This window comes from Melospiza georgiana, chromosome 2 (assembly GCF_028018845.1).
Source record: "Melospiza georgiana isolate bMelGeo1 chromosome 2, bMelGeo1.pri, whole genome shotgun sequence".
NCBI lineage: Eukaryota > Metazoa > Chordata > Aves > Passeriformes > Passerellidae > Melospiza > Melospiza georgiana.
In genome coordinates, this window is record NC_080431.1 from 112,630,399 (window position 1) to 112,642,949 (window position 12,551).

The window sequence follows — 12,551 nt, forward strand, 5'->3', positions numbered from 1 at the left end:
CGACCTGTGGAACACTCAAATGTGGAAAGATAACAAAAATTAAAACTTAAGTTTCAAACCAAAACCCCCATCACCTCACCTTGACTCCACTCCTTGTCTTGCAGTATTTGCAGGGCTCAAAAAAGCATCTTGTCTATTTTCTATCTTGAGGAAAACTTTAATAGGATCAGTATTTGTTATCTGGAAAGCCACAAAATCTATGGCTGCCATTGGGAATGGCTTTCTGGACGCATAAAATGTGTTTCCATTTGACACTGGCCAACATTCCTAAGCCAGAGCTCTGGATCAGCTCAGAACAACTGTTTTTCTTCTCTATAATTCCATAATTCAATAACCCATCCTTGTCCCACAGGTGGGTTGATCAGGAACTTAGAAACCTCTAGAATACTGAAGGATGTGGAGTTACTGCAGCAAAATAAATCGACAAAGAAATCCACCATAAGGAAGAAATCTACAAATAGTCCCAATGCAGCAGGTGGTCACATCATCTGGCTGCCAGAAAAAGGGACTGAACACATGGAAAATGAAACTTAAAACTGAAGTTGTAAATACACATGGGAAAACAAAACTTAAAACTGCAATTGTAAATACAGTCATTGCTTTGAAAGAAACAAGTGTCTCTGGTGAGTGGGAAATGCTTCCTTTTACTAGTAGTGCTTACCTCAAGAATTTAATTTTTTAGGAGAAATGTTTAAAATGTGATGCATGTTCTGAGTGCTGTGTATAATATAAAACAAAATTCAACCTTCCCATCATCTGGAGTGCCAGTCCATAACCATCTGGCAGTAGTTACATGGTTTGTTTTCTCTGCCCTGTGGGGAGGCCTCTCCCCTCCCTTTTATTTCCAAGTGCTGAAGCTCTGCTGCCACCACACTCAACATTCCCTGTCCCTTCTCACAGGGCAGCAGGTACTGCTCACGTGTCAGGAAGCTGATTTTGGGCATGGGAATGCTCCCACCTCAAAACCAGACCAGTGACCAGAACAACAGCCAGTGTTTGTCAGACATCCTTGTGAAAGCTCTCAATTTTAAAACATTAGTTTAGCTGTAAAAAAGCAAAAATATTGGCTCTTTCCAACTGAGCAGCAGCAGCATTTAAAAACTGCAGGTTTTGACTCCAGGGGATGGGTTTTGCTGTTCAGAAGCAGAAGCTGTATAACCATCTGTTAGATCCACACAGGTAAGAGCAGCAGGGACACAGAACTCACTGTCACACCACAGGTCCAAGGCTGAAATCTGAGGTGGGCACCAACCAAAAGGTGATTTCTAGCAGCAAGAGGTTCAGAGAAAGAAGCACTGTGACAGTCACAAGAGCAGCCTTGAAGACAGCAAGGCAGGCTGGAATACATTCACCTAAAGGTATTTAAAATTAGTTTAAAGCATCCTTCAGCTGAGCAGGGAGCTGCCAGAGCTCTCCAAGGGCAGGGAGGCAGCAAAGCTGAAAGTCACTGTTGTAGGAAGTCACAAAACCACCTGCATAAAAATTTAAGAATACTGATCCAGGAGGACAAATGGTTAAATGACATTAACTCCTAAGAATGGACATTTTATTAAATTACAAGAGCCTTCAGTTGTTACTGACAAAATTATCTACAAACATCCAATTCAGGAAGTTAAGCCCGAGGCTGTTTCTTTTTTGGATCAGCCTCTCCAATTTTGTGGCAGCAGGTCCAACTTCTACCTTACCTGCCTCTGCAATAAGACAAGAGTCTGTCATTACAGATTACATAGAAGATGACAAAAGGTTCTTTCTTCCACTGAGCTTTACTTTTGGGACAGAAGAGATGTAGCTCCTGGTATAAGAAATGAAGCACCATTTCAAGTAGTTACTGATTATTTTTACAACCAGGAAAATGAACAAACTCTGTTCTACTCTGATTTGGAACAAATGGAACCCAGAGGATAAATAAATAAAGATTTGTTTGGGTTTTTAAGTTAGCAGCACGTGTGTGTATGTGTATAACCAAGATCATATAAAGAGATAGTGCAGGAAGTGTGAACATAAGAGATCTGATCAGTGGCTACAGGAGAGAAGAATAAAGTTTAAGATGATACAACATCCAGTTTAAGATTTTTTAATCCAGTTTATTAAATATTGCTTTTTGGGGACATGTTTACAACAAGCCCAAATAAATTGTTTAAGGATTCAAAGCAGTCATATTAAAATACAGCTTCAATATAAAGTTTGTCACAGTTTTACAGTATTCAAAAATGACAGACCTGCCTTAAAAAAAGACTATTACACCAAAACATAAGAAAAACAGAAAAACGAACAAGTTTGGCATTTTCATAATCTTTATAGTATAAAACAGAATATTAAATCTATTACCAGCAAGCTGATACTTCAATCTATTACCTAGTCTGAAGTGTCTCCCATTAAAACACACTATACAACAGCACTATACAAAAGTCGTGGTGATACTCATGTGATGAAAGTGCATCCCTGAAAGTTTGCCAGTTTATAGTTAGCTCTTAGAAAAAAAGGTAAAATTAAAACGTCCTCTTTTAACTGAAGGCTTTATTTTTTTTTTAATTTTTTTTGCTGTTTTGTCTCACTTTCAGCCTTCTTTTAAAAGTGTCTAGGGACGCCCCCCAGGGGGCAGCGTAAGATTAACCATCAAATCACGAACGGCTGCAAATATTGTGCATTCACCTGGAACAGGGAAAAGAGACAGGTTAGCACCGCGCCCCGGCCAGCCCTTCCTCACTCTGGAGCAGGGAAAAGAGACAGGTTAGCCCCACACCCACAGCCCTTCCTCACCGAGCCTCCAGGGCAGAGCCCAGGGAGCAGAGGCTGCCACTCCCAAACCCCAGCAGCCTCCAGGCATGTCGGGATTTGTGGGAGTTACCAGCTGAAGGAGCTCCAGCTTTTCCAGAACTACTCTTGCTGCTGGTGGAATTGCAAGTAGCTCTTAACTTTTAACTGCTTTTGAATGTCAGATTGAGTCTATGCTAGAACTGACTGCACATGGACTGTGGTCGGATTTTTTCTGTATATTATTAATTAAGAGCACCTCATCTTACAAAAAAAATAACCCAACTTTTTCAAGTTTTATTTCTATTGACTACAAGCAGAAACTAAACATTTTGAAAGACTCAAGTCTGAAACAGCTGGAAGATGTTTTCTGTCCTAAGCTTAGTCTTGGAAACATCTCTAATTCCAAGACTGGGCAATCTGTTTCTTTCAACCAAATTGCTTTGGGTCTACCCTTGACATCCAAACTGCAAAATAAAATACAGAGCAGGTGGACTTTGTTTCAGACAGCTGAGATTCAATAATGAGAGGAAAAACCAGCCACAGCTACCCCAAGTTTTAAATAGCACTTGTTGACAAAAACACACACGTTCTGAATAGCTTAAAGAAGTTAAAACCAATAGAAGTGAAAGGGTTAGTAAGAACAACAAAAGATGAAGCAACAGGCAGCTGTGATTTTCATCTACTATTTCCTGCTAAGAGAATACAATTAGTAGCCACTGTTGTAACCTGGTCACTGTGGGCTGAATTTTTCCTGCATATTTCAAGAAATATCAATTAGAAGACATTGAATTTTGCTGCTGAAGGAGCAACAGTGTGAGCAGAGAGATAAGAGCAGAGCCTGTTGGGATGCATTAATCTTAACTGCCAGACTAGGGATTCCCAAGATTATTTTGGACAAGTCATTATCATATCAAAGCTACAAATCTGGGCTAAATACCATCCACTGCATCACTGAAAAACAGACACTGAAAAATGTTTAGTTGTGAAGTGCTTTAAGAATCATCACAAGTCCTTTGGGCTCCTCTCTAAGGGTCATCTCTAGCATCCATAGGGACTTTAATTTCCTTACCAGATTGATGTCCACTACATACTGTAGGTTTTGGACTTACAACTCAAGTTTAAGCTTTTTATTGCAGGGCATTGATTTTCTCTCAGTTCATACAAGCATTTCCCCAAAGTAAAGTCTTTTCTCCCATGGAGGCATAGGTAAAGTGGTTTTAGACAATGTGTACTCACAATGAGTCAACACTTTACTGTTAAACACAGCAGAATGTGTTTGCCCACAGATCTGAAAAGAAAACTCTTTCAAAAGAACTTACTTTTCAGGCACTACCATTTTATTAAGAGGAAAATTAAGCTGAATACAAAATACTTTCTCACAAAGAGAGAAAGGTAAAAAAGATACAGCCAGAACAAGGCAACACTGATTCCAGGTTACAACAACAGTGCCAGTAACATCAGCTGTGCACGATGGGAGGCCCTGCTCCTTCCTGACTCAAACAGTGAAAAATTCCCTTATTAACCAAGCAGATTGCAATTAGTGCAGCAGAGAGCTAACAGGTAGGAAAGTCAGGAAAATCCTGGGTACAGCACAGGAGCAGCAGAAGACAGAGGAGCATCAGATAACAAAGGACACACATCTGGGATCTCCCATGTCCTGCTGTTTTAAGAGAAGTCTCCCAGCTATCTACCTTTATCTGCTGGCTCTCCTATCACCTTTCAATGGTCAAGAAAAGAAGGTATTCTTCTTCTCTTTGATCAGCTATAATAATTTATGTTTCGACAATAAAACCAGAGGAAATTGCGTTTCAAGTATCCTCAGGGAAGATCCTACTATCCTACTTTTGCTGGGTGATGGTGGAAATAAATAAAATCATACACACTCATTCTTTCTTTTGGAAGTTAGAGGAAGGACTACTAGAAATTTCCTCTGCTCAGCCAGCTACATTTTCCTTTGCCTGGGCCAGTTCTGCTTGTGGCTCCAATGCTTTTCCTATGCTTTTTTCCCCCATCTATACTTTGCTCCCTGTACTGGATTCTAAAACTGCTTCAAAACTTGCACGACAAACAAAAATTGTCCATTTTGATCTATCTAGTGACCATCAGAAAACATCTCACCACCCATCTCCAGAGCAGCTTTGACAGTTACTTGCTCTGCTTGTGGTATTTTATGGTATTTTGTGGAGGGTTTACTTTAAAGCACAACTCAGGGCAATAACAAACAGCAAAGCAAGAACCTACCCCTCCCCACACCAGGGGAAATCTGTAGGGAAGCACCTTCCAAAAGCAACACCTGAAGTTTAGTTAAAGTATTTTGGAATAAAAGTGTCATACAAACAACAGCTCTTTTCCACATACAGAACTCCTACAGGAAACTCCACATGCTCTCAAGATTATCTTCTCTCCTATTTACCTACACTATTACTACATGTTAAACAGAAAGTGCATATTAATTTAAATCCCATCACAAGCTTCAGAAATGTCTGCATATCCACACCAATTTAAGGTAAACATTGCTCATGTTCTACCAATCAAAATAATCCATCAAGCATAGTTAAAATTACTGCATAACAACGAGATGAGTAATTATACAAAAGAGAAGTAAGAGTCAACCTCTGGATTCACAACTTCAATCTATTCACTGGATTACTGGAAAAATTATGTTCTTCATCAGAACTGAAAGTTACTGTTCTTATGAGCCATCTGTGTGCTAGGACCCCAAACCACTGCTAACAGACAACATGCTGCCCAAAGAACCTGCTGCTGTTCTTCCATGTTTTAGATAATAAAAGAAAAATAAAAGGTATGACAAACAAGAGGGAAAGCAAAGCACAACGCTGCTCACAGTGCACTACCTACAGGCCAATGAACACTCAGAACAACCTAGCTCAAACACTGCACAGCACATCTGGTGGACAGAACTGTATGCACCTCTGCTAGTGGGCACACTGACAAAGGAGTATACAACCACTGCAATTACTTTTAAATCATTCACAGCACGTGGACAAGTTCTGGTAACTATTTTAATATCCCTTTACATGCTACTGTTAAGCTGAGTAACTTCATAATTAACCATGAAAACTGACACTTGGCCATAGCATATTTCTTGTGACTCATTCTAGGCCCATTTGTCAAAAAGTGTGACTCTTACTGAGCAGCAAGAGTTGGGCCAACAAGAGGTGGGTGCATTCTATCACTTGGGCAGAACAGCAAAACCCAGCCTGAATCATCAGTGCAACCTTCTGCTGTGTTGCCAGTACTTCCTATTAATTATGTATTGCCTGTCACATCAGGAGTTTGTAATCACTAAAGAAGTAAGATAGAAACCAAGAAGAAGTCAGACTTAAGAGAAGTTTAGTTTTACACTGGAGATTTGTCACAGATGTCTGGGTGAAGAGAATATATCTACTGGACATGTACAGTACCTGGTCGTGGTGAATTCAGTTCAGCAAACCTCTTTAGAATATTGCTAACCATCATTGGAGCAGCAACAGAAGAGTTCTGCTGCCTGGGAATGTCAGCCTGTTGCGTTGTACCCGAAGCCATATCATAAATAATTGGGACAATAATACTAACAGCTTCCTGTGGGACTGTTGTTTTCTGTGTTAGCTGAAGCTGTGGGGAAACAACCCAAAAAGTGTGTTAAATGAAATGACCATGTACTTCAGTGCAACTTCTGATACAGATAAACACTCCAGGCCTACAGACAGCATGTACTCCCACCCCTGTTTTCAAACATCAATTCTGTAACAGAGAAATTATCAGTCAGGTGGAGACTATTGTCTTCTGAAAAGCACAGCACTAATGTAGATTTGTTCTGAACATCTCATCCCTCTCTCCTCTCCCAGCACCACTAATGTGCACTTCACCCATCTAGGTGGTTCGTGCCTCGAAGAACAACTAAACACCCACAAGGGGAGCACTTGAAAATGCAGCCCAGAGGGAGCTGAACTTTATACACTGTCAACATCTCTCCAAGAACACGAAACACGAGGAGCTGCTGTGCTTTAGTAGGAAGGAGAGTAGGAATACAAACCGAACTCATTACAAAAGAGATCGAAGCAAATCGAGGATTCCAAACAGCACAACACTTTCGGCTATTACAGCTGTCAGATACAGTGGGTTCATGTTTTGCTATGAACTCGTGATGATCTCAGAGACATGCAGGGTTAGAATTTTAAAAGAGATAGCTCTACTTACGAAAAACAACATTTTGGATTTCAGCACAACAGCAGGCGTTCCTGGAGGCGCAATTGGTGGAGCGCTGGGAGGGATTGTTAAACAAAACTGCACGTTCCATTTCAGCTGACTTGCCTGGTCAGGGAACTGCTCAGAGAGAGAGCAGCACAGAGAAAGAACAGCAAAGTTCTCATGTCAGTGACATACACAGCTATGAAACAGGGAAGCACCACAAAGTACAATGTGCCTCTTTAGCTAAACCTGCAGATGTTGCCAGGTTTAGAGAAATCAGAGTAACTCTGAAAGGACTGAGCACAGTAACACAATCAGAAAGATTCTAGTCAGTCTATGCATGTGCCTGTTGTAACATGTCTGCAGTTCCTTAAAATCATCAGTTTAAATGAGGAAATTTTGAGCGTTTCCAGGAAAGCTAGCAGCAAAATGAAAACTTCTCCAATAACATTAAATAACTTACGTATAAATTTAGAGTAATTTGTGTATTTGTAGATAAAGATACATCAGCTTTTTTTCAAAAATATAACAACCAAAGTTGGGTGAATTAAATAAATAGAACAGATGACTTACCAGCTCCAGTTTCATGATGTGTACACAGTCCCTGAGGATGTGTGTGGGAGCCCCTAGTAACTTTGTGAAGGCTATCAGGGTGTTTGCTTTAAAAGGTGGTCCTGCAACCTAAAGAAAGACACTGTTTAGTAGTACCTATTTAGATAATAAATATGCAAGCAGCATGCACAGCTGTTAGTTTTATCTTTTGCAGCTCTTACACATGCCAGTGAAACTCAACAGGACCACTCAAAACAACACCAGAGATTAAAAGCAAAGCATGAAAACATCAACATGCTTGATTTGAGTACATACCCTTGTTTCAAAGAACTTCTCCAAAACTTGTAACTCCTCTGATTTCCACTGTCCTGTATTTTCAGGTGTTACTTTCAGCTGCAAGGTCTGGTTGGTTTTGGGATTGAGAGCAACCCTGCATTTCAGTGCCTCCGTCTTAAACATTATGACACCTGGTTCATTGGAGTTTATTAACTGTAGCTGAATAAAAAGGAGATAGACAGTCAATTAGTCATTCATTAAATGGCATAAACTCACACACACAGACAGACACACACACACAGACAGACACACTCTCTCACTCCCTCCCCAAACTGTAGTGATCAACCTCTCTTTCCAGAAAGAAACACGTGATATTTTAATACAGGTAAATTTGTCTTGAGAAATAAGCTTATGCCAGATTTGGCTTCTTTCTCTGTCACTGAATCCACGCCACAGAAGTGAAGAGGCACATTTGTCTGTTCCAAACCCTAAAGCAACATTCCCAACTGAGTATTAACATTAACTAGTAACTCACTTCTCTGGAAATCCTGCCAAGGAGTGCTATCCACAGTAACCCCGTGGCTTTTCTAGTAAACTCCCAATGGACATGCTAAACCCAAAAAACCCACAGCATCTGAAACTTAGATCATATACTTGGTCATAGACTTAGATCTGAAACTTGGTCATAGACTTGCTATTTTAACAATTACCAAAATTCACCTGACCAAATATAATTTGTGTGGAAAAGAAGTGGAAGTAAAAGATTTCTCTAAATTTTGACACTTTAGATGGCAAAAATCAGAAAAGTACAGCACAAGTCTAACAGCAAACAGTTATTTTATTGGAAGCATTTCAGTTTGTGTACAATTTGAAGGACACAGAGCAGTCACATACCCACAGGTCCGTTCAAACTGAAACCCTACCGTTTCCTGCTGAATGATCCTCTGAAGATGCCTCCTCATGATCACTGACCCAAGGAATCGCTCAAGAGGGGAGCACAGATAGCTGCCAGCTAGTCCTGGCACAAGCCCAGGGGTAGGAGAGGGCAAGAGCAGAATATTCAAGGCACTGTGGGTGAGGATTGTAGGAATGGATGCAGCCCAAGAGCGCTGAGGTAGTTTCCGGGGGGGAGGCATGCTTGTTGGCATGATTTGGGAACCTGTGGGGACACAAGGACTTGCAGTAAGGGAGGATTTAAGCTGAAACATTAGATATATGTTCACTTCAATTATCTCTATTCATAAACCCTCTGGACCAAAGCTCAATCCTTCTTATTTTAGAATTTGCCTGCCTAGTGATAGGCATCAGACAGACAAGGAATTAGTTTTGACCCTGACCCCATGCAAAGAGTCTCAGTAACATTAAAACCCTCCTCCCTTTTCCTCTTTCTGCAGCATGCCAGCAGACAGCAACTTTGCACAACAAACTCAATGGGATGTAAAGATGGCTAAATCAGTCGTGCAAGAGCAGCATCACAAATCTATGATGTGAAAAGTTAGTATTTGGGTTGGCAAATGTGCCTATCATTGCTCTCACTCTGAAGACTTTTCTCTTAGTCATGGAGTTCAATAGTTTCAGACTGATTTCTGCACTGCAAGAAAAGCTACCATCAATCCTGCTGACATTTATGCTGTATGCCTTAGGTCACTTTTCCAATTTGTTATTGAAGATTTGAAGTAGGACAGAATCAAGGCTTAATTTCCTTAGACATTTTACTGCACAAGGACAGTAAGGACTGTTAGACTGACACAAGAACCACCAGAAAGAACACAACTAGAAACGTTAAACATGAGTGTTTCACAGTTATAACACTGATAAAGAAGCCTACTTGTTCCAGCTCGTGGGGAATGAGAGGCATCAGGGATAGGTGAATGAAGGGAAGGGTTGGCTGGTGACATTCCAGGCATCCGTGCTGCTGGTGATGGACCAGAGACCTGCGGGGATCCCGGCCAGTTCCCTGCACGCTGACTGGGTGACATCATGGTGTAGGGTGAGCTTGGGTCTATGGTACCTACAGATGTTACAAGACCATTATTATTTCTTTAAAAAGTAAAAGGCTTTCTAATAGAAACATCTAAAAGAGGCTTACCAAAATCTGTAAGGCATGAAAGTGCCTGCAAGCTTTCAGACCACTTTTTACAACCACACAAAACACACGAGTGGGGGCAGAGAGTAAAAATCAAGACACAGACTTCAAGGGTTTCCAGGCTGTGTTTTTTAAAAAGTAGAATATTAAGGAAAATAGTCATGTTCAACAAGTAATGGGTTCTAAACCAAAAGCAGCTCTTGTTTACAGACTTGGACTTCTTTTGCTCCTTAGCAAAGGAAGGCTCAGCCTGACAGTTCCTTATTTATTCAGTATCTTACAGTTATTGCTGCAAAGGTATCTCTGCTCTACAGACTGATCAGAACCTTAAACCTACCCTGTGGTACATCTCTCTCACTTTGTTCATCTCAACAGTCAAACTGTTGATGGGTGGAAATTACCATCTGAACTGTTCATTTGTTGTGATCTATAGAACAGTTTCCAATGCACTGTGATTACACAAAGGATTGTTTTGGCAGCTTTCCAAAAACACCAACCAAATTAATACAGGAAACAACCAAAAGGCATGTTGCTCACATACAGATATGTCAAACCAGCCAGACTTTGACAACATTTTCACATTGCAAGTATGTGGATTTCTAACCTGTTCCAATTATTTTTCCAGGAAATGTAAGTAGGGAAAATCCACTAAACTAATCTAACAAAAGAAAATGCTCATTAAAAGCTGCAGCCACTGTTCTGCTACAAGACCACACTGAATTTCCCTACATTAGTAAGCAGAAAGGAGTGACTGAGAGCCCATTTTTAACATGTTAGGAACACCTCAACATGCCATGCAGCTACTTTTGACTACTGTTAACAATTAACACTCACATATATGAAAACAGCTACTTGAGCCAATGACTTTTTCTCAATTAACGAGATCTGCTCTGGAAGACTTAATTTTAAGAAGCAAATCTGCCCTCCCTGTCAGTACATTTACCTGCCAGTAAAGAACTCACCATGTGGGCTTGCAAAGTTAGCTGTTTGTCCCATTGTGATTCCAAGAGAGGAAGGTGAAGGAGTTGGACCAAAGGATGCTGGTGATGGTGCTCTTAAAGCCCCACTAGGAGAGCTTGCAGCATGCAAATTTCCTGATCAAAGACATCACATCATTTGACATACACATTTCCCATCTTTCTGTTCTAATTCTTTTCTATCAACTGCTCCCTCATTTTTAGGGAGACAGCAAACAAGATTCAGGAGAATTTGTTTTTGCACTCAATGACTTTATTTTGTACATGCATGACTGTTATATTTTTCAGATTGATTTACCACACAAAGGAAACTTCCCATTATATCTGGCTTGAAGAATGGCATTTCCCCCCTGCCCAGCCCTTCCTCAAATTTAAATATTTTCAGCTGTTGTTCTACAACAGCTAGAAGCAGAAAGCAGAACTTTGGTGATGAAAAGCTTTTCTGAAAAAGCAGGTATTGAAAATTAACAGGTTTATGTCTTAGCAAGTTATGAACAGTAATGATGAAATGCCCCCATTATTACACAACTAAAGACAGCAGTTTTACTTAATGGGATTTTTTAGCTTCAAAATATACTTTCTAAAACATGCATGGCAGGACCCTGCTTTTTTTCCCCACACTGTAAGGTGCATTCTCTTGGCTAATCTGGGGCTAAACACAGCTCAAATAATAGAAAAAACATGCAAGCACAAAGACTTATTTTTCTAGGACAGGACCCAGCCATCCTACCTGGTGACTGTGTGTGCATCATGGACGGGGAGGGTGTCACGGTGTTGTGGTAGGAGGTGGGTGGTGAGGTGAGAGGATATGCTCCAGAGGCTCCTGCCTGTTTTGCAAATGGCTGAAATTGTCAACACAGGACAATAAAAACTTTTGATCATTTTGTACCAAAACAAAAATTAAGTATATGCAGGAGAATAGTAATGAGGCTTTGGTCTTACAGGTTCATCCACACAGTTGTGTGATTTTCTAGACTATCTTGTTTAGTGCTCACTGTTCTTTTCAGTTTCTTCTAAAGACATAATACCTCTGTACCTCTCTCCTTTTATCTGTCACCCTGCAACAGCAAAGCCTCCTGACTCTCCCTCCCATCTTTTATCTTAAACAGTTGTTTTCCCTCCCTCAGTCCTTTGCTTCTAGGCAGCAAGTCTCATGTGACCTTCCAAAGCTGCTGTTCATATGCTAAGGGCTGTTTACACTGGAATGAGAAATGCAAAATAAATTAATACATTTTGCCCGAAGGGGAATTCTACACCAGAGTGGGTTTATAGTCTCCCTTTCCATTTTGTTATTGCTAATCCCTTTAGAACATGAAGTTCTTAGAAATCTACTGTTGTGGGAGACAATAAGCATTTATTTTGCCTGAAGGGTACCTGTTGTTGTGGCTGCTGTGGTGGCTGCTGGGGTTGGAGCTGTGATATCAAAGAATCCATCATGTCTCCTCCGATGGGAGAGGGTGGGTTGTCATCTTCATTTACAGATCGTCTCCGTGCATCCTGGTTGCTGTCAACAAACATGTTCAGGAATGTCTGTGGGAAAAGCACTTTTGTTAGCAGTTTGCCCATTTAAATTTTACTATACAAATGAAGGCAGTATTTGCTAAGCTTTAAAACTACCTTTATCAGCTACAGCACATAGGAGACAGGCAAGTCTCTGGAACTAAATACTAGTGGGCATTCATTAATTACAGTGTAATTAGTCTGCAAAATAT

The 12,551-nt window shown here is 40.5% G+C and overlaps 1 protein-coding gene across 1 annotated transcript in view; it reads right to left on the minus strand.

The window, feature by feature from the left end:
• Window positions 1–2,084: 2,084 nt before the first annotated feature.
• MED14 (mediator complex subunit 14) overlaps window positions 2,085–12,551 on the minus strand; it is a 34,500-nt gene continuing 24,033 nt past the window's right edge. Inside the window, exons 22-31 of the mRNA XM_058045791.1 lie at window positions 12,214–12,369; window positions 11,570–11,681; window positions 10,825–10,956; window positions 9,605–9,787; window positions 8,700–8,935; window positions 7,816–7,995; window positions 7,522–7,629; window positions 6,958–7,083; window positions 6,183–6,372; window positions 2,085–2,652 (exon numbers count right to left, since the gene is read on the minus strand). Coding sequence (XP_057901774.1) covers window positions 2,579–2,652; window positions 6,183–6,372; window positions 6,958–7,083; window positions 7,522–7,629; window positions 7,816–7,995; window positions 8,700–8,935; window positions 9,605–9,787; window positions 10,825–10,956; window positions 11,570–11,681; window positions 12,214–12,369 — 1,497 coding nt within the window. The 3' untranslated portion in view covers window positions 2,085–2,578. The remainder of the gene's footprint in view (window positions 2,653–6,182; window positions 6,373–6,957; window positions 7,084–7,521; window positions 7,630–7,815; window positions 7,996–8,699; window positions 8,936–9,604; window positions 9,788–10,824; window positions 10,957–11,569; window positions 11,682–12,213; window positions 12,370–12,551) is intronic.